At 49.6% G+C, this 20,864-nt stretch overlaps 1 protein-coding gene across 1 annotated transcript; it reads left to right on the top strand.

The window, feature by feature from the left end:
* The first annotated feature begins 839 nt into the window (after positions 1–839).
* SAP30L (SAP30 like) lies at positions 840–14,732 on the top strand. Its single transcript, XM_032403577.1, has 4 exons — positions 840–1,514; positions 5,437–5,559; positions 7,771–7,869; positions 9,437–14,732. Exons 1-4 carry the CDS (start codon positions 1,317–1,319, stop codon positions 9,563–9,565), a joined length of 549 nt encoding a protein of 182 aa, XP_032259468.1. The 5' UTR covers positions 840–1,316; the 3' UTR covers positions 9,566–14,732.
* The last annotated feature ends 6,132 nt before the right edge of the window (positions 14,733–20,864 follow it).

Raw genomic sequence — 20,864 nt, forward strand, 5'->3', positions numbered from 1 at the left:
TCCTTCCTCTCCTTCTCTTTCCGCGCGGACCAAGCCAGTCCCAGTCTCCACAGTCTGAGGTCTCCGCCACCCTCAAGCATCCGACTACCTTGCAATACCCGCCATCAGACCCTCATCATCTCCTCTGCACGTCTTTCCACGTATCTGTACCGGGTTATCCCTCAGTCTTTCCCGCCATGTCTGGCTTTCTGTCCTATTTCAACCACCCTACCTCCCACCGGTCTGCGGGTCCTCTGGCCCTGGTTCTTCGGTTTTATCCTGTCTGTCCTTCTTGTGACAGAACCTCTATCCCCGAAAGGTCCCCCCTCAAATGCCCCTCCCTATGTTTGTCCCTCCGCACCCCCGCCCACGTCTGTACTTCTGTACGCCCCCGAATGGGCTCCTCTGTTCCCGGAGTCTGGCCATCGGTCCAGCCAGGCCCCTGCTCACCAACCCTCCCCCGGCCTGAAGAGTGCGCGGCCCCGTTCCCCGCCCGCAACCGGGTAACTCTTCCCTCTTCCACTTTCTCTACTTTGAACCCATCCCAGCAGAGTCCAGGAAGTAGCCAGGCGCCAGGGACTGGCGGCGGAGGCGCCCAATGGGGCACGCCAGCGGCGGCAGAGGCCCCGCCCAGAGAGCGAACGCGGCCAATGGCCGTGCGGAGGCGGGACTTCCGCTGTCCCGCGGAGGGCGGGGGAGCGAACTGTTGTGGTGCGGAGCGTTGGGCGGGCGGCGGCCGGGCGGCCCAGGGGCTGCCGCGGGACTCGGGGCGCAGCCGAGCGGCTGCAGGGGTGGGGCGAGCCGGACGCGCCCCCGGGCCCGGGCGCCGCGGGTTCGAGGCCGGGCCCCGCGCGGGGAGGCCGCGCCACCCCGGGAGAGCTGCCCGGCGGCGAGTTTGCCCCGCAGCCGAAAGAAGGCGGGAGCCGGCGGGGGCCCTCGAAACCCCCTGGCAAGCCGGGCCCGGAGTCCCCGGGGAGCGGCTGCTTCCTGGGACGCCCTCCCGGACGCCCCCGCCGAAGGGTAACGGTTCTGGGCCCCCGGCAGAAGGCGCCTCCGGGTGACCCCCGGTGGGGCCCTGCGAGCCGCGGGAGCCGACCCCGGGGCCTCGAGCGGGGAGGAAGGGGCTTTCCAGAGGCGCGGGGCCGGGGGCCGAAGGAGCCGGAGCGCGGCGGAGCGGAGCCGGGCCTCCCGGGCGCGGGGCAGGGCAGCGCCTGGTCTGGGGACGGACTCCGGGACCCTCGGGTGCGGGGGCCTCGGCGACCTGCCCCGCGGGGCGCGCGGCCGCGGAGTGGCCTACAGGGGATCCTCCCGCAGAGGGGCCGGCCCGGGGCGGGGAGATGAACGGCTTTAGCACGGAGGAGGACAGCCGCGAAGGGCCCCCTGCCGCCCCCGCCGCCGCCCCGGGCTACGGCCAGAGCTGCTGCCTCATCGAGGACGGCGAGCGCTGCGTCCGGCCCGCGGGCAACGCCTCCTTCAGCAAGAGGGTCCAGAAGAGCATCTCGCAGAAGAAACTCAAGCTGGACATCGACAAGAGCGTGAGTCCGCCCCCGCCCCTGCCCCTTCCCCTTCCCCTGCCCCCGTTTGGGTCCCCGCGCGCCGCCGCCCTCCGGCCGCTGTCCCCGGCTGCGGGCCGGACCCCGGGGCCCTCCCCGCCCTGGGCCTCGCCGCCCTTTATCTGCAAACTGGGGAGTTGCACTCGGGATTTCAAAGGCCGCTTCAGCGCAGACAGGCTCGGACTGGGATTCTGCCCAAATCCGGGAGGTTGGGGGCGGGGGGAGGGGGTCTACCGAGGACCTTTCCTGCCTGGGAAGATTTGACAACAGTTTAGGGCTTGTTGTATTGGTTTAGATATTGGGGCCCGGAGACCTGGGTTGATTCTGTTGGCCCACGAAGGAGCAAGTGTTGGGGAGAGGGTGATGAAGGGACCCGGCTCTTCTTCAACTTCTCTCTCCTTCTCGGAACCCTGTTATTCCTTCAGAAAAGGAAAGGTGGCAGTTACTTCCCACTCCCACCCACCCCCCACCACCCCTGCCGCGGCTTCGGCTTCTGCAGAGGGTCACCGAGCTCGCTGCTTCGCATGCAGCTGTGGGGAAGTGGGATTTTGAAGGATGTGGCAGAAATAAGGCCAAGGCCAGGTCTCGGGAAGAGGCTCTTTGCAGCCCAGGTGACGGGGAGGAAGAAAATCAATTTTCTTAGGGGTAGCTTCTGTAGAAGGGCGTTAGGGAGGGGGCTTTAAATTTGAATAGAATAGCCCTGTGTTTTGTGCCTAATTATAGTAAAACTTTTCCTGTATGATTTCACCACTTCTAGTTAACAATTCTAAAGATGTGCCTATTGTCAACCAATTAAGAACTTTTTAGTTTGACATCTGTTGCTGCAAGCCTTAAGTGGCTGCCTTGTGATTAGGAATTGGAAATGAGTTAAGGGGGTATTTAATATTCAGGTAGACCTGCTAAAAGCTCAGGTGGTTAACATCCATTCTATTTTAGAACCAAAATTCCACTGTTGGGGGAAATTAGAGATTGCTTGTTAAACTGAAAGGACACGCACTTTTCTACTTCGGATCTTACAGTTGAAACTGAGGCCCAGAGATAAGAAGTGACAGAGCCAAAGTCACACAGTGACTAAGAGGCTGGTTAATTTCTTAAACCCATTATCTGACTTACTTCCAAGCCCCATGCGTAAGCCTTGATGAAGTACTAATAAATAAAAAATCTTCCCGCCTCTTCCAGGCTCTTCCCTCTCACCCCCAATTTATTTATTTATTTATTTACGTTAACAATTGCAGTACCTTTGCCACTCTTGAAAGATGCTGTTTTTTAAAATGGCTGGGGGTGAGTTAATGGCTTTCTTACTACAAATCTCTATCAATGAATGAATGAAAGGAATTCATCAGAGAGCAAACAATTGGCTAGACACTAAGGTCCAGTTTAGGACACGTGTTGAAGTGAAATGCCTAATTCTAACACAGCAGTGAATTCATCCTCTTGGAAACACTGCCTACCTTTTGTGTAGGTGGTTGGGAGCCTTTACTTGAGCAGCTTATAATATTTTCCTGTCTTTAAAAAAAAAAAAAGGAAGGAGGGAAGGAATTTCCAGTTCTGTTAAAGCCTTGGATGCCATGACATGTGAACAATTGTGTTGCTGCCACTGGGGCACCATTTACCCGGTGACCCCGCTGGGGAACCTGTGTTGAGCTGTGTTGGTGCTTTCACACACACTGTCTACAAGAGAGGCAGCGTGAGCCTGGCCCTGGAGTTCCCCAGACGTAGTGCTTCTGGAGGAGTAGTGTCTCACGGGAGGATCACTCTCAATATGTTTCAAGGTGGTGGCGCAGAATCATTATTTCTGAACGGGATTCTACCTCATTCTCACAGGCTTGGGCAGGAATTCAATTCTAAGTAACTGCTGTGTTACAGGAATTTGTAGCCGTTGCAGAAAGTTAAAACAGAAAAGAAAAACCCTGGAACCTTTGCTACCATCCTTCTTCCTCCACCTCTACCCCCAAAGGCCACCGAGCTCTGAAATTTCTGAAAACCAGTACATACTTGAAAATGGTTAAGGAGAAATAATGACTATTTATCTTGTAAAAGGGCCTAGCAGAGAACCTTTTTAAATAATAGCACCAGAAATCCAACTCAGGCAGCTTAAACTCATTTCATGTAGACATTGGCCGTGCCCTATGAGTTATTAATATATAACATGCTTTCAAACATTCCTCCAATTGACATATTTCTGCTTTATTCTGGAGAAAAGTGGAAGTTGAAAATAGTATAAAGAAAATGCTGGGGTAGGAAAGGACATGCACAGGGGGTCAGAAGGCCTGGGTGACCCTGACCAGATCATAACCCCATCTGTGTGGCTTCCGTTTATCTCCGTAGAAAATGAGATTGGGGCCAGTGGGGTTACACTGGTGATTGCTAAGTTCTCTTCCATCCAGAATTCCATTATTCTAGTGTCCTGACCTGAAACCTCCCAGCCACAGCTTCAGGACATCACCTCTTCTGCCTGTTCTCCTACCAAGTGTGTCCCTCTATGAATTTGAGGAGCTGCTTCATCTCAGAGTTTGCATGTGGAACTAGCTAACGGGAGGGCCAGCTTCCCATCGGGGAGGGATAGTATGCTTTCTTCCCCAGTAACAGCATGTCCGGTGGACTGTACATCAGCTAGGAGGGATTCGTTGGGACGGTGACACAGGCTGTGTCCGAAAGTCCTTTGGCAGAGTGGATGCCGGCAAGGCTTCTCGAATATGTGACCATATGTAAACGGTGGCTTTTGCTGGCCGAGGCTGCTCTCAGGAGGGACCGCGTGCGCTGGTACAGGTGCGCTTAGAGAATGCCTGCCGTCTGCAAGACACGGCCGCAGTATAAACTGAAAAGTGCTCCGGACTCACCAATCCAACCCTGTGAAAGTGCTGCTTCCTCGGACTAAAAAGCAGTTTTCATTATTTTCTCCATGCAAAGGTCTGAATTAATTGATGCTGGTTCCTATCAGCTTACTTTTGTCTTTAAGAATTTAAGGAATACATTCAAATTCAGAAGTCTCTCAGGAACGTTTGTGTCCATCTGTTCCAGTGTCAAGACCCCCAGGTCATTGACACAGGCACCTTGTTTCTGTTAGGGTTTTGAGTGGCTCCCCAGACGCCCCTGGTACTCACGTTCTTGAATAAAAACACGTTTACCTCTCAGCTGTTACGCCCCCAGCTCGCGCTAGGAAGTCGGCAGTAGCATCCAGGTGCTTTCGTGTGGTTTCTGGGAGAAAGAGACTTTCTGCATCTCTTCCCACTTCTCTTTGTGGACCAGATGTGTGGGGATGCAAGAAGTATTGTTCTGATCCGCAGGAATAAAGTTTTTCAGATGTCGTCCTGCAGTAGGAGCTGTTGTCCTGTCCACCATTACCACAGTCCCTTCTTTCCTCCTTCCTGGGACAGTGCCTTCCAGCCCCTTGTAAATTCCTAACTCCTGTAAGTCACATCACCCTCTGCTTCAAAAACCTTGGGGGACTGTCTAGTCTGAAGGAAAGTCTAAGCTGTTCTCGTGCCCCCACCCCTGAATCTCTTGGTCACCCATATTTGAAATTCTTAAGTCTTGGCTCGTCTTCCCATCTGGAATGCTTCCTGTCTACCCATAAATCCTCCTGTTTAGTCAGGGACCTCTACACTGACTATCCCAGCCACAGGCTCTCTCCCTTGGCTGAACCCCTACCATTTATTATCTCTAGCCTTCAGGGGGAACTTAGTTTGTAAGCTGTTGCCCAGTGTGATGGTGGTGTTTGTGTCCCTTTGTCGGCTTCTTGTTCTACAACTCAACAGTAGACTTCTGGAAATTAGGACCTCTATGTTGTTCTTCCTTCTGTCTCTTCAATGCCTTGCAAAGAGGAGAAGCCCCATAGTTGGATAGATACCTGTGGCTGTTCCCATGGAATTGGCGAGTCTCACTGTAATTTGCTTCCCATCAGGTAAGACACCTGTATATCTGCGACTTCCACAAAAATTTCATCCAGAGCGTACGAAACAAAAGGAAGAGGAAGACAAGTGATGATGGCGGAGATTCTCCTGAGCACGATACTGACATTCCTGAGGTAAAAGTCCAAGAGGTCCGCCTGAGAAAGAATGGATTCTAATGTGATCTTTATCTCTGGCCTGGTCCGCTTTTTGGATTAAGAAATAATTTTAGTCCTCTTTGTTTTGCTGTGGTTTATCTGAAAAGTGAATCATAGAATCATGGTAATACCGAATCTGAGAGCTGAAGACTTAGAAATCAGCTGGTCTCACTGCCCCCTCGTTCTACAGACAGGCACAGAGACCCGAGGTCACACACAGAGTTCGGGGCCTCTGGGCCACTGCCCTTTCCACTAGGCCATACTGCCTTTCCTCAGGAAGCCCCTGATACCTTCTTGAATATAACCATGACGTCAAGTTTTTTTAAAACCTCTTTTTGGCTTTAGAGTTGGAGACTGAGCTTGTATGGTTTGGGGGAAGTTACTGGCCCTCTGTTTTCTGATCTGCAAAATGAAGGTGTACATTGTCAGTTCATATCAGCTCTGGTCCCTGGTTCCCCAGCTCTGGTTCCCCAGGAGCCATTCCAAAGTCAGTTATAAGGGCCCAGGGTTTCTCAGCCCCGACTCTGTTGATATGCGGGGCCAGAGAAGTCTTTGTCGTGGGAGGCTGTCCTGTGCATCATTGGATGTTTAGCAGCATCCCTGGATTCTGCCCATTAGATGCCAGTCACCAAAGTAGTGACCATCAAAGAGTGCCTGCAGACATTAGAGAACGTCCTCTGGGGGCAAAACCAACCCTTGCTGAAGCCCATTGCTCTGGACGATGAGACCTAGGCTTCTTGAACCTTCAGGGTGCTCGTGCCTGCCGAGCAAGGCTACAGAAAGTATTGGATTTTTTTCTAAGTTATTTTCACTTCAGACTCAGCAGAAGAAAACCCGTTTGTAATGTACATTGACTATTTGACACGTGAATATTTCATAAGGCAACCGCCTGTTAGCACTCAGAGTGGAAATGACTGCATAGGAATAGAAAGAGTAGGCGGGCCTTTGTCTGCAGATGTGGAGAAAGCCTTTGAAAATATGGTCCTTTCCCTCGGCCCCTCCCTGTATCCCTTTTTCTAGCATTGGTTTACAATATTTTTCTATTGCCTTCAGCATTGGTATTATTATTTCATAAAGAAATGGATGTATTCAATTTCAGTGCTTTTTACAAAAAAAAAAAGGGGGTTTGAGGAATGTTTTGAAAAGAATGAAGGACTTTGGTCCCTCATATTGATCATTCATTTTGTTTTTAAGTGCTCTCCACCTGCCTGAAGCAAGAACATCTCTTTTAGAGGCAGGTAAAAGCAGCCCAACTTTCTGGGCCTTCAATACTTAATGACTGTGCAGCTTTCCTCTCTTCCTGTGTTAGAAAAAAAGGGGGGGTCCTTTCCCTCTGTTATCCAGTCATTTGCAGAGACCCCAACCTAACCTGCTGATTTGTACATTCGCCACAGTAGCTTTCGAGTTTTCTCTGGAGAGTTGTTCAGGGTTCTGACACCTGAAGGCTGAGCCTAGGGAAGAACTCTGGGAACAGCAGTACCTCCCGCTGTCCTATCTCACGCCCCTCCATCTGGTCTGCTACCAAGCTCAAGCCTGTCTTCCTCCAGGATGCCTGTCTGGGTTTACCTTTGCTCCCCATACTTGGGGTCCCCCTCTGGTATCACCAGCTTCCAAAGCTCCACTTGAGCGTCTCATTTCCGATCACTGCCACAGCACGGTCGCCTGCACCCCCCATCAATCTTCCCTACAAACCACCACTAGATCCGTCTTCCTGAACATCACCCCTACCACCTATGGTCGCTCCTTCTGCTTTTCAAGACATGTTACCCTCCAGTCTCACCTTTTAAACCCATCGTGATTGCCTATGACACCCGAGTCTGTCTCTTCATCTCCTGGCTTTCTGCGCTCATGGTCTTCTCTCTCATTCCCTAGTCTAGTCCTGTTACCCGCCGCCTCTCTAAGCCCTGCTCTCCTTAGCTATAAGTTTCACCGCCTCCGTGAGCCTCCTGGGACCACCCCTCCCCAGCTAGAACTCTTTTTCCACTGTTTTGTTTGGTTTTTGATTTTTTTTTTTTTTCTTTGGTCCTCCCAGCCAGTTATTAGTCCTCAGTGGACCATTTCTAAGACATCTCTGTAGTCCTCTTCCCCCCTCCCCCCACCCCTCCTAGTGTAGTGCTGGGCACGTAGTGTGCTCTCGGTGAGCCGTGGCTAGTCAGGTGATGGATAATGTGTTTCTCCTCTTCTCTCCAGGTTGATCTGTTCCAGCTGCAGGTGAACACTCTACGGCGTTATAAACGACACTACAAATTGCAGACCAGACCAGGCTTCAATAAGGCCCAGTTAGCAGAAGTAGGTAGACAAATTGCACTGCAAAAAGAGAAAGCCAGCGTTGTGCTTCTGATGGTGACCTTGGTTCTCCCTGCTGCTACGTGTGTCTGTTGATCATAATGCCTTGCAAGTAACTTCCTAGCTCTGCAAGTAACTTCCTGTTCCCTCTCTCGTACAATCTAGAATCCCACAGCTCTAAGACCTGGAAAGGCCCTCTTTCTATAAAAGAAACCATGGCACCGAGAGAGGAAAAGACTTGCTTAAAATCACACAGCAAATTAGTAATAGAACTGAGCCTTGAATCTCCAGACTCCTGATTATAAGTCCTGAGTATGATTTTGTTTGTGCATTTGTTTGAATCTTGTTTTGTAAGATTCCATATAAATATGGTCCTTCCTGCACATCCAGTGTGTCAGATTAATCACCCCAAAACCTTTGCTCATATTCTGTGGGAGCTATTCTTTTTCTTTAGTTTTTCCTTTGATTTCTTCTCTGATGTTGGTAATGGAAGTATTTATTATAATGAATAGAACCCAAGAAATTTTTCTCTTACCCTGAGCTCTTAGTACAATTCGGAGGGGGAGAAATGCTCTATTGGCCCTTATTTGAACCTACTGACAGCCTGGCTTGATACTTCTGTCCTGTTGGCATTTGTGCAGGTTTCCTCTCATCCCTCTTTTCTCAATGTGCTTTTCTGCCTATTGTTGAAAATGTGGAAGATGGAAAAAAAGAAAAATAGAATGCTACCATCCAGAGGTCACCACTCTATAGTGCTAGTTCTCAGACTCTTTTGATCTGTCCTAGCCCCCTCAATCCATTCAGAGATTTCCTTAAAGGTTGACAGCCCCATTGGTTTTTGGTCTTTCCTTTAGGGGTTTCTTGCTGATCCATCATTTTTTCTTAAACTTCCTTCCCCAGCATCTAGATAAAACAGATAGAAGTGTACAACTCTTTTCTACTTTAAGGTCACATTGCCCATTTGGCAGCATTCCCCTGCTGAAAGGGATGGGTTGAGGTGGGGCAAGGGCAGACCTGCATTCTCAGGACTTGTAAAACAAAGCTCCTGTGTCAGGAGTACACAGTAAATGACGAATTCTTTTTCAAATGTGATGTGTTTTTCAAGAGGCAGCTATGTACTATTTAGATGAATTCTTGGGTCAAACACTTAACATCTGTCCAACTGGCTATTCATTTGACACAGTTTTAAAAAGATGCTTTTCTGCCCGGTGATGCCAGGGCCTGAGAGCTGGTGATGGTAGCAGCTAGCCAAGCAGAGCTGTCCCCACCTATTCCTCCTTGGGGGTGCCCTTGAGATTATGCCATGATGGACAGTTAGCTGCCACTGAAATAGAACTGCACCTTGGAAATGTTGTAGGTTCAAGTGCTGCTTTTGGAGGCCTTGAAACCAAGTCACCCAGCCGGCTGGGAGAGAAGGGCGTCTGAGTTCTGCAGCACTGAGTTCTGCAGGGATCATAACCCCCTCCCTAGCTCTGGAAGCTAACCCCTGCTCCTTCTTTTGCACAGTTCAGAATTTGTGGCCCTGATGTATACGATGCTTTAACGGACTCTGGTGTTTTCCCCCACGCAGACTGTCAGCCGACACTTCAGGAACATACCTGTGAATGAAAAAGAGACGCTCGCCTACTTCATTTACATGGTGAAGAGTAACAAGAGTCGACTGGACCAGAAATCGGAGGGCAGCAAACAGCTTGAGTGAGAATCAAGTACATCAAGGAATGAAGTATAATGCTGAACGCACAGGTGAAATCTGCTACGTGTAAGCCCGTAAAGACTGTTCAATTTTATTGTAAATAAAAAAGTTTGAATGATGAATACTGTAAATCTTTTTGGTCAGGAGGATTATATTCTCATGTTCAGCATGTGCATACAAAGACTTTCTTTTAAGGCAACTACCGGACTGAAAAAACAAGATCACTGAGAGATTTAAAAATGATGTATTGCAGCATTCAACAACGCATTAAGTCAATTCTACTGGAAATGTGGGATAAAAAATATCCTGGTACTCACCTTGTACGACCACGCTGCCTTGTGTGAGGTGTAGGCCTGGAAGAGCAGTGGGGTGCAGCTAACCGGAGAAGCGCGAGTAGACCCCAGTCTGGTGGGCACAGTCGGGCCCCGCTTTGTTGCCGGCTGTGTCGTTGATCAGCAGATCGGTTTGACAGTGGTCCCCCTCACTGGCCGCTGCCCGGCACACAGTAAGCACTCAGTCAGTATGGGTGGCCGACTGCCAGCCTGGTAGCATCCGCTTCACACCTCTAGTTAATGAGAGCTCTGCCATTTCTGTGGCTCACCACTTAACTTCTAGAATGTGGAGGAAATCCTGATGCACCAACAGGAGGTTTCTCATCAGAAGAGGATTTGAGGGCAGTCGCAGGCACCAAGCTATATTGGCGGAGCTTCCAGAAACACTGATGCAGGGGCCCTCGCAGGAGATGCAGCTCTTTGTACATCACTCTGTGCTTTACTCTTTGGGGTGAAATTATAAAGTATGACTTCAGTCATCCTCCTAGGCCATAAATGCTTTGATAAATGGAGATATTTAGTGATTTGGGGCTCGTGTTTTCAGAAATACTAATCCTTAGTTCACAGCCACCAAGAAAGCTGCCAAGGATCATGTGATGCCTGCTCGGAAGTCCAATTCTGGGACAAAAAGTCTGACTGGCCGTGACTCCCTGGGCTTGGGGTCACCAGCAAATCATGGGTTTGAGCAACAAAGGTCAGTGCCGTCTGATATTCATTTTTGTGAGCAGTTTGCCTCCCTCTGGGGGCGGGGGGCGGAGATTGCTAAAACAATTTTTTTTAAGTATGAATAATTACCTGATTTTTTTTAAAGTTCAAAAACTCAGATTCCTGTATCTTACTATATCAGAGCCAAAGTCTCCTTTGAAAACAAAGCTTTATATCCAAAAGTATGCTTTTGCAAAAGTTTCTAATCAGTGTGTTAGGGGACAAAGGATGTGAATAGGGGATGGAAGAAAAGAGAAAAGGACTTGGATTCTAATTTCTGACCATCTTGACACATATTGTGGTCAAAAGTATCATTTTCTTACTCAGTTTTAATTGTGAGTGCTTTCTTAAGCCTTATATTTAAAAGGAGCCGTGGATGGCCTAGCCCGGCAGAGAGTTTTAATGTCTCATAAATGGCTTACTCTGAGCGTCAGCACAGAGAAGTCCGAACACAACCCCCGCTAAGCAGGGCGGTGCAGTGTCTGAAGGCTGGGTTCTGTGGGGCAGAGGACCATGCTGTCTGTGGATTGGGGACTGGCCACCCCCTCACTAAAATGCAGTGTGTTCCATTGCAGCAAAGCGTTCACCAGTGTTCAAAATGCATGTCTAGCAGATTGCAGCCTTTTTAAATATGTATAAATGAATGTACATAGAACATATTCTAGACTATGAGGCGATCTTATTTTAATACACCCAGCTGTGGATGGCACATCAAGGTGCTCTCTGAGTGTTTTTAGTCATTCAGATTCAGTATGTAGAGACTGTCTCACTGCTTATAGCTGAAGGATGTTGATGTGCAGACGTCAAGAAGGCTCAAAGTTCTGTTGCTTATATAGGTTTTTCTCCTGAGAGACTGAGTTAGAAAGTCTTGAAGGCATCAAACACCAGGCCCCCTTTGTCAAGGGGAGTGTTTTCTCATCAGGCCACAGTTTGGGGGGCAGATGGCGCCTACAGGTGAAGGCATTGGTAACCTGCTCTCTGGAAATGTCCATCTCTTACTGAGAAAATGTATCTTTCTGATGTTGAAGTGAAAATCGCCGATGTGTAGGTCATGTCACTATTTCTTTAACAGCAAATCTATTTCCCAGTTGAGGGAGACAACAGTACATTTCTGTACAAGAAGCTGTGGTGTTGGGATCCATCTGTTCCCGTGTCTCTGTAAGAATATTTTTGTTCCAGCGTGAAGCCTGGGGAAACGCTCACCTTCAGCCAGATGCTCTGTGCACCTGAGTCCACCCTGCCACCTTCCCTCAAAAGAGAGGTGCTTTTGGAAAATGGAGGCTGTGGGTGTCTTTTCAACCTTTGAAAACATGTCAGATGAGAGAAAAGACAAAGCTATATGAACTTACGATTTTCTTGTATGCAGAAATCTGTTCTTTCATCAAACCACTAAGCCACTTGCCTTAGCCTCTTCTGCAGTTTCCCAAGGCTTCATCTGTGGGCAGGAGACTTCTGCCTGTTAGAAATGGCTCCAAAGCAGTGGAGTTTGGGGAAAGCAGTGTTCATCTTGGCTGCCTACATTTTTATACACCTGCCAAGGACTCTTGCGCTTCTCTCCACCTATAATGTTGCAACATTGCCTTCTCTCCTCTTGGTGCTCCTGGGCAAAACTGGAATGTGAAATCCAGAGCTGACCTTGTCTTCTTAAAGAGTACGGTTCCTGCCTCGGTCCGGCTTGGTATGGTTCTTTCATATACCCTGAAGGTTGTCACGTGGAAATGCCAGTATCCTGCCACTCGTGTTGCTTCGATTTAGGGTTTTAAAAAAACAAATGGACAAACTTCTTATTTCAACAAACTCTTAGGTTGGCAACATCACGTGAAAAAGCTCATAGCCGAATCCCATGAAAGATTGAAACCAAAGGCTTCAGGATTGGCATTGTAAAATGACAAGGAATTTCACTTATGTGTTAGAGCCACCAAGTTGTTAGAAGTTCCTGTCATAGCTAAATATTCACTGCTAGGCTTCCAGAGAACAGATATTAATAATTGTTTGCAGCTGGAACGTTGCATCTAACCTTGGCATTTCAGCTGCTTATTTTGTGGGAACTTTTTGGTTAATATCCTGCAGGACAACTGCCTGGTGGAAGGGAGAAAGTAGGAGAGGGTACTTATTCGGGGGGTCTTGTCTGTTGAAATAGGCTATCCAGACCATGGATCCCAGAGAAGTTGCTTCATGGAAGTCACCTGAAGGCTCTCGGTTGTTAGAATGGTGAGATCCAAAAGTTGGGAAAGGGTCTTTAAGTCATCAGTCCAGTCTCCCCACAGGTGCTGACATTCTGCCTACAACTGTCCCACCAAGGGTTTGAGCAGTCTGGGCTTAAACACCTTTGAGGTCAGGGAACTCACTACCTCCTGGGGAAGCCTGCTCCATCTCTATAAACCTCTGGCTTTTCTGTGTTCTCTGTCATTTCCATCTTAGTCTCTGCCCAGCAGGGGCCGTGTGGAACAAGTTGTTCATCTTGGCCAAGGACCCTCATTGCTGGCACTGTCCCAGGGCACGGCAGTTGTCTTTTTGAAAGGAGCAGCTAGCAGATAGATATTTTGGTGTCCTGGCTGTCTTTCCCCTTTAGCATGGGTCCACTTAGTTCCTTGTTGAAGGATGTGGAAACCCCATCAGCCTAGTTCGCCTCCCGTGTTCTTGCGGAAGCTGATGGAGGGGGTCAGGGAGGAGGGGATGCTATCAGCCTGATTAAAAAAATAACCTAAGAAGGGATGGGGCCCTAGTTCTGTGCTTGCCCCACAAAAACTGATGCTCACGTCACTTAGGAAAAGTTTTAGCTAGGAGATTGTAAAATATTGCTCTGTGTGGAGTTTAAGGGCTCCATGACTGCTGAGAGCTTGTACCTTAAGATTTCTGCACGTACTTCACACATTGTTTTTATGGAGAAAACAAAGCTTAGGACCTTGGGGGAGGGGCGCATCACATGTCTCTGTGTCTAAGAAGTGCCATATTTTCAAGCTGGAAAGTCTTGTAAGGTTACTCTTGCCCCATCATTCATTTTGAAGACAGGAAACTGACATTGAGAATGACCTGTCTGAGTCGCAGGGCACTGTCTGGACTAACCTCCTGTCCTCCTGACCTGTCCAGAGCTCTTCTCACTCTGACTTGCACATGACTCGAGTCCTGTCCAGAGTAAGGTGCCTTCAGATATTTGAGACCTTGCCACTGAGCAGAGAGGTCCCCAAGGCCAGCCTGGCTCCCAGGGGCTATGAACCAACCTGCTGGACTCAAGGCTGTGTGACACGATCAGGAAAGCAGTTGAGTTTTGCCAAATGAACGTGAGGGGAGAAGAGAACTAGCTGATGATTTAAGACCAGAGTTCAGAAGTCCTGGCGGGAGGTGTAGTGTTGTCCTAGAATCGAAATTCTCACGAAATGGGCTTGCTCTGAGATCTGTTGGTCAGACTTCTGCCTTTCAGGTGGTCCTTTGGGCTTGTGTCATTCGGTTGGCCCTGAGTCCGACAGACACCACTCTGAGGCCCCGTGATTCGCGGCCTCCCAGTCCCCATACTGGGCTTGACAGTTGAACCGAAGGACAGGTGAACTCGAGGTCATGGTCCGGGAAGCATGGTGCTTTGGGGTGCCTTTTTATTCCCTTCATTTTATTACAGACTGTTTCCAAGTTCAAGGTGAGGAAGGGTAAAGTTGATCTGACGTTTTGAGGTGGAGTCTAGTCTGGGGCCCGGTGGGACCTCTTCTTAAGGTAGAAATGTCTACACGCTGTTATTTCATCTAGCTTGTGTCCTAAACCACGAAGCCTTTGGTTGCTCTCACTCCACGAGCACCTCGTCGCCCGGGACGGAGGGCTGTGCGGGACCCCTTCTGTACGTGTCTGCTGTCCGTGATGCCCATCGGAATGTTTTCGCCGTGTGGGTTTGTGTTCCATTTTGTAACTGCCTTATCAAAAAGCAAGTGCCCTTCCATTCCAGGCCTCCTCATATTGTACTTGTTTCCTGCCAAATTCGGAGGATCATTTGTATTTTAATTTTGTAATCTATGGCTCTGTACTGTTGAAAGGCTCTCAATTCTGTGGGGTCTCCTTAGTATGTATGTGACTTTTCATGTTGCAATATCACACAGATGGGACGGCCCGACTTTCGCTCTTAATAAACGATCTGAATGAGTAACGAGAGACACATTCTGTTGTTCTCCTTGACCGTCCACGTGGACTTCAGATGCTTTCATTTCCGTATTTGGCCCCTGGCTGTGTCGTACAGCGATCGGTGACAATGGTCTTTCCTCCGGGCTCTGAGTACTGGCTCCCGCGTTCCCCCCTTCCAATCCCAGTGCACAGCGAGTGAGCTTAGGTGGCGAGGTTGATTCCTGCTCTCTCCTATGGAGAGAGACTGAGGGGTCCGACCGCCAGAGGCTGGAGTCTGAATGCTGCAGAACATCCCAGATAACCTGAGCAAAAAGCTTCGCTCGGGGTCTGCAGCTAGCCATCTATATGGACCCTCAGGAACCTGGCTGGAGGACTCCAAGCCGAAATGCCTGTGGGGGCAGCTGGGGAACACAGGTCCCTCCTAGGGCAGCCGCTCCTCGGCTCCAGCCTGTTGTCGCCACGTGGGGATGCCAGCCCTGTGTGGCCACTGCTCAAAATTTCACAAGAGGACCTGGTAATCTAGACCTTTACATGAATATCCCAATGTTCAGATGTCTCAAAAACACCTCTCACAGGGTGTGGACTAGTGTTTCTTCACATACAGTAGAGGCTTGCTATTTAGAGTTGGTTCATCATCTGAACACTTGTTAGAAATGCAGAACCTCTGCCCCCCTCACCTGCCAACTGCCTACTGAGTCAGGTCTGTGTTTTAACAAAGTCCGCAGGCAAGTCACATGCCCACGATGGGGCTACCTGACCGCGTTTCACTGGTGGGGGCACCCGAGGCTGCGGGGGTGGGGGTGCAGTGAGGCCCTTGCCCAGCTGCTCCTCGGACGCCAGGCTTTCATTTCATGTCTGCCCCTTTAGTGCCCTTCCGTCCTCAGCAGAATGGAAGGGAAGCAATGCAATGAATGTTTGTCTTTGTCTTCTTTGTTAACGAGAGGGAATACACACTAGCTCTAAAATTTTGAACGGCACCCAAACGGACAGCACAGCTCCTCCCCCTCACCGTCCCCCTCACCCCCAGGCCACTTCCTTGTGTGGAGGCTGACTCTTCAGGAGGCATTTTGGGGGGCAACGAGGGTGGGGAGTCCCAGCTGTCCCTGGGAGCCCACAGGATTCCTGGTGGCTTGCCGCTGAAGGATGCCATCATTTAGGTGATCCCTGAGTTGATTTCCTTCAGAAAGCAAAGGCAGTTCTAAGTTTTGCAGCATGTTGTCTCCCCATGTGAGTGTGACAGTTGCCTCCCTCCCTCTGCCTGCCTCTCTCTTTCTCTCACACAGAAGCGTCGGGCTGCCCGCTGTACTCTAACCCCACACGCACTGAACTCAGAGAGGTGCTCTGTCCCCAGGCTTCCCCCAGACTGGCCGACCTCTGCTGGAGTCGACCTCCCGTGAGCATCTGTAGACATGGGTTATGATGGCAGGATGGACCCACATCTTCGTGTACAGAAGGTTCACTAGGAACCTGACACCCCTTTTTCAAAATAAACCTTTAGAATATTGAATACCGGATCATCTGAAGTCCAGTGGTTTTGAAAGTGTGGCACTTGCCACCTCCCACCCGCATCAGAATCCCCTAAGAATGCTGTGTACAGTGCCAATTCCTGGGCTCCATCCCAGAGTCTCAGAACAGAAAGCTCAGGGGCCGAATTCCAAGAATGTGAATTTTTTAATTTCCCCCATGTAAGACTTAAGCTTGATAAAGTTAAGAATCTGGTCCAGAGGTTTCCCAATCCAGCAGCTTCAGCCTCGTTGGGAATACTAGCTCAGAGTTCCCAGTGAGACCTAGTAGCTCCTCAATCTTCCTGGGGCCCAGGAAACCATTTTTACAAAATCACCCGGTGCATTTATCTGCACATCCCGGTTTAGGAACTACAACCCCACAAGGCCCAGGGAGAGAAAGTAGCTGCGTTCCACCTGGAACAGCTCAGACGTGTCAGAGTCAACAAATCCGAGGACATGCACAGCCACAGGGACACTATTACAAGGAGTCATTGCAATGGATCATCTTCAGTCCGGATAAAACCAGAAAGAAAATAATCCACAGTTCCGAGCACCCTGCCCGGCGTGGAAGGCAACGCGATAAATGTCTGCAGTTGAATCTTCCATTAACCGTTTTTTAGTTTATAAGGATCTTTCCCACCTAGAAACAAGAATAACTGCCAAGTGCAGGGTGCCCACCAGACAACACACTGCTGGTTTTACACGCATTGACTCATTTACACTCACTACAATTATATAGAATAGGGACTGTTGTTAACTCCAGTTTATAGAGGTGTAAATGCAGGCATGGAGAGGAGGAACTTTCCCTGAGTCAAAAAGCTAGAGGCACTCCTGGGATTGGGTCCAAGGGTCATCTGGTCCTAGGGACATGTCAGGGAACTCAGGAATGCCACACTTTGAGGCAGGAGAGCCGGTCAGCCTTGTCCCAGAGTGGATTTACTAAGTAGATTTACTAAACTTTAATGAGGGATTCCTAGAAGTCACTAAGACTCTAGTTAGGAAATTTAATAGGGTTTAATGGAGGTTAACAAGGTACATCCAACTTTCCCGCCAGGTTTTAACTTACCAGAGCCGAGCGGAGATTAACAAGCCCGGGAGGTGTAAAGGCACCTTCGTGATTTAATGGGGTTAATGAAACTGTCAGAGGTGGGCCGGGAGGGACAGAGCCGGGGTACGCCACCGTTAACCACTCAATCTGGTTGAGGTCAAGAGACATTTATTAAAAAGCTGAAGCCTGCCCTGTCCTGCCATGGGCACCACAGGGGGAGCAAGTCAAAGAAGGCCACAACCAACATGCGGCCATGGTTACTCCTCGATGGTGGGATTTGGAGTCTTACTCTGTGCCTTTTTGGTGTCATCTAAATCACTGATAACGGGCATGAATCATTTTCACCAAACCTATAAAATTGCAAAGCAATTCTCCACATGCTTAGTCTTGAGGTGACATATTCCTCAAACCTGTAGAAAATAGGTAAAAGCAACAAGAATAAGACAGTCTTAAATTGGGCAGCACTTCACTGGCAAAGGGCTGTCACCCCTCGTCTCGGTGGGTTTTGTCACACCCCGTGAAATAGCCATATACAAGGTCACACCGGGCAGTGGGGGAGAGCCAGAGCAAATCCTCTCTTCTGCCTCCCAGCGTGGCGCAATGTCGTCACTGAGCTCTTACTCCATGCCAGGCCCAACGCTAAGCACGTTACATGCCTTAGGCCCGTCGGAGATGAGAACTATTATTCTATTACATAGATAAGTTTATTAGAGAGGTGAAATGGCTTGTCCAAGGCCACCAGGACGTGGTGGGGACGAGAAGTCAAACGCAGGTCTATCTGGCCCCAAAGTCCAGCGTGCCCTGCTGCTCACTCAGCGGATGAGCTACTATCTCGTGGGAGCATTGTTCTCAACAGTGAAGAAGCGGAAACAATCTGTATGTCAAATAAAAGGCAACCAGTTTTAGAAGTATTATGTCTACATGTAAAATAATCTCTAATGCATGGAAGAACTTTCATCTCAGTTTAGAAATACTAGGTAGGTAGAGTACATAGGTATATATGCATACGTGTTACATGAACATGAATATAGACATATACACACATAAATATGCGCGCACGCACACACCGGTATCTGTGACTCAGGCCGCATATGTAGGCATATCAAGACATCTACTTCCCAGCTCCGTGTATAGCCATACTATATCTGTATCATATGATTCAGAGTAAGGGGAAAATAGGAAGAAAAAGGCTTTCTGAAAATCAAGGGAGCTTCCTGGAAGAAGAGGCTCCTAAACAGACCCTTGGAGAAAATGGAAGGTTTCACAGGAGGCTAGGCTGAGGGGAAGTCCATTCGGGAGCAAAAAGCTCAGATGCCAGAGTGAGGAGCATGGACTTTGGAGTCACCAAACCTACTATTAATAAAAATCCAAACCAAGCAATGCAAATGGCCAAGAAATGTTTGAGTGTCTGAGGTGACACCAAGTGACACCAAGAAAATGCCAGGTGTCTGAGGGAATCTGGAAAGGGACTCTGTCCTCCAGGAGCTGGGAATTTCAGAGGAGTTCGTTGTGAGACAGGGACGGAAAGTAATCCTTCCACTGCTGAAATCCTAGGGTCTGTGGGGCGGCCTCGGAACCCCGCACCAGCCCGCCTTCAGATGAAGGGGCCGTGCGTAATGGGCTCGTGCCATCTTAGAGAAGCCAGTAAGGCTTAGCAAACGCAATGAGCTTAATTAAGCGAAGGCAGCTAATGAGAGAGACTTTCTGAGGGCGCATGACTACCGGGAAGATGGGACCATGCTAAAGGAGCAACAGGAGGATCCCGATGCCCAGTCAGACCCCTCTGAGGCTCCTCCTTAGAGGATGGGGGAATGCAGGGGTGGACCCGGCTTCAGGGCGAGCAGTGCCCTCAGCTGTGCGGGGGTCCGACTCAGCCATGTCAATAAGCAACTGCCTGAAGGTGAAACTGTAAGTATTGAAGCTTACGGAAGCCCAAAGAATGAGGACTGAGGAAAGCAACACTGACAAAATCCCAGCCTGTCTACTGGGGTTTATCTGCGCTAGACCAAGTTGGACCTCACTGAGCCAACTTAAACAGTTCTGAAGAGGCTCCACCACCTTCAACGGTAAGGGTGTTTATTTCTGGTGGCTAATATTTGATATGATGCATCCTATTCGTGTTTCTAACAAGGAATATTTCCTTGAATATGAAAAAGTGGTCAGGACACCATATCGGCAGAAACAAGAGCTATTATTTGTTAAACACCTACTCAGTGCTAGACACTGTGCTAGGGTCATAATCCTCACACCAATCTGCAAAGGAGCTATCAACATCCCTATTTTTCCAGTGGGGAAACAGGCGCAGGGAAGTCAGACAGCTGTCCTAGAGTCCTACGGTGAGCTGGAATTTGAACCTATGTCAGTCTGATTCCTCTGTGCACCGTGTGACCCCCACTACAGAGAGAAGTCGAATACTGACAGACATGGAGGGGCAGGAAAGCTCTCAGCAGTCGGGGGGGTGGGGGGGGTTCTTGCAGGGAAAAAGTCCTCCACATCCCATGAGCCCTGCGCAGTAGTGACAGAAGGAGATTGAGTTACCAAGAGAAGATTGTTTTGTTCGGTGGCTCCTATCCAAAGAAAGAGAACAAAATGTATGATGTGTTTTGGACTTCTATAGGGAAACACAGACTTCTGTCCCAAGGTGACTTTAGGGAAGAAGGCCTCAGAGATCTTGGATTGCAAAACCCCAACATCCCTCGGGAGTTAGCCTCATGCCCAGGACTCCTAGCTCTGGGACTGTCTGGGTCCCCTCTCTGCTCCCCTGAGCTGCCGAAGGACGTTAGGAAAAGTGGGCCTGGGGCTCCGGGGTCTGGAGTCCTTAACTGGTTTCTCCACACCGAACTCGGAGGAGGGAGTGTGGCCACCAGGTGGCGCCCTCCCCCTAGTGGCAGCCCCAGGCCACAGGGGAAGGCTCAGGGGTATTTTCTGTCCCCTCACAGGTGCTGTGTTCGGTGACTGCTTTGATTCACACCACTGTAAAAATCTAAACAGTCAAGGCAGAAAGGGACTTAGATCTCTGGTCCGACCCCCTCATTTTACAGATGACACCAAGTTCCGGGAGTGCGGGGCAAGGAAATGCCCAGGGTCACACAGCAGGCTAAAACCCCCTCTCTTGACCACTGGGTCTGGTGCTTTCCCTACACACCAAGTGTTCTCACACTCCCACAAACACCTCCCACTCCCCACCAATGAACTGCTGGAACTACTCTGAGCCAAGAGCCGAATCTCAGGGCGTTGGGGGAAGCCATGCTCCTTCCCTCTTCCCTGCCATTCCCTGTTGCTTCTAGATCAAACCCTGCAGCCGAACCCCAACTACAACAGAGGCAGTAACGATAGCTCATGTTTACCACTGCCTATTCTGGGCTAGCCTGAGAGCTTTCCAATCATCATCTAATCATTATTGGGTCATCACATCTCTGTGAGTAATTCTGCTTTCCCTTTTACAGAAGAGGGAGGGCTCTGGGGCTCAGAGAGGTTAAGAAACCTGTCCAGTGCCACACAGCTTATCCAACCAGCTCATGTGGTTGTTGAGTACAGGCCTGGGGGTCAGTCCCGACCTCCCTGTTGACCTTGGCCCTGTCTTTTGTACTATATTCTCTGTTTCAAAACAC

This window comes from Phoca vitulina, unplaced genomic scaffold, assembly GCF_004348235.1.
Source record: "Phoca vitulina isolate PV1807 unplaced genomic scaffold, GSC_HSeal_1.0 scaffold6, whole genome shotgun sequence".
Lineage (NCBI taxonomy): Eukaryota > Metazoa > Chordata > Mammalia > Carnivora > Phocidae > Phoca > Phoca vitulina.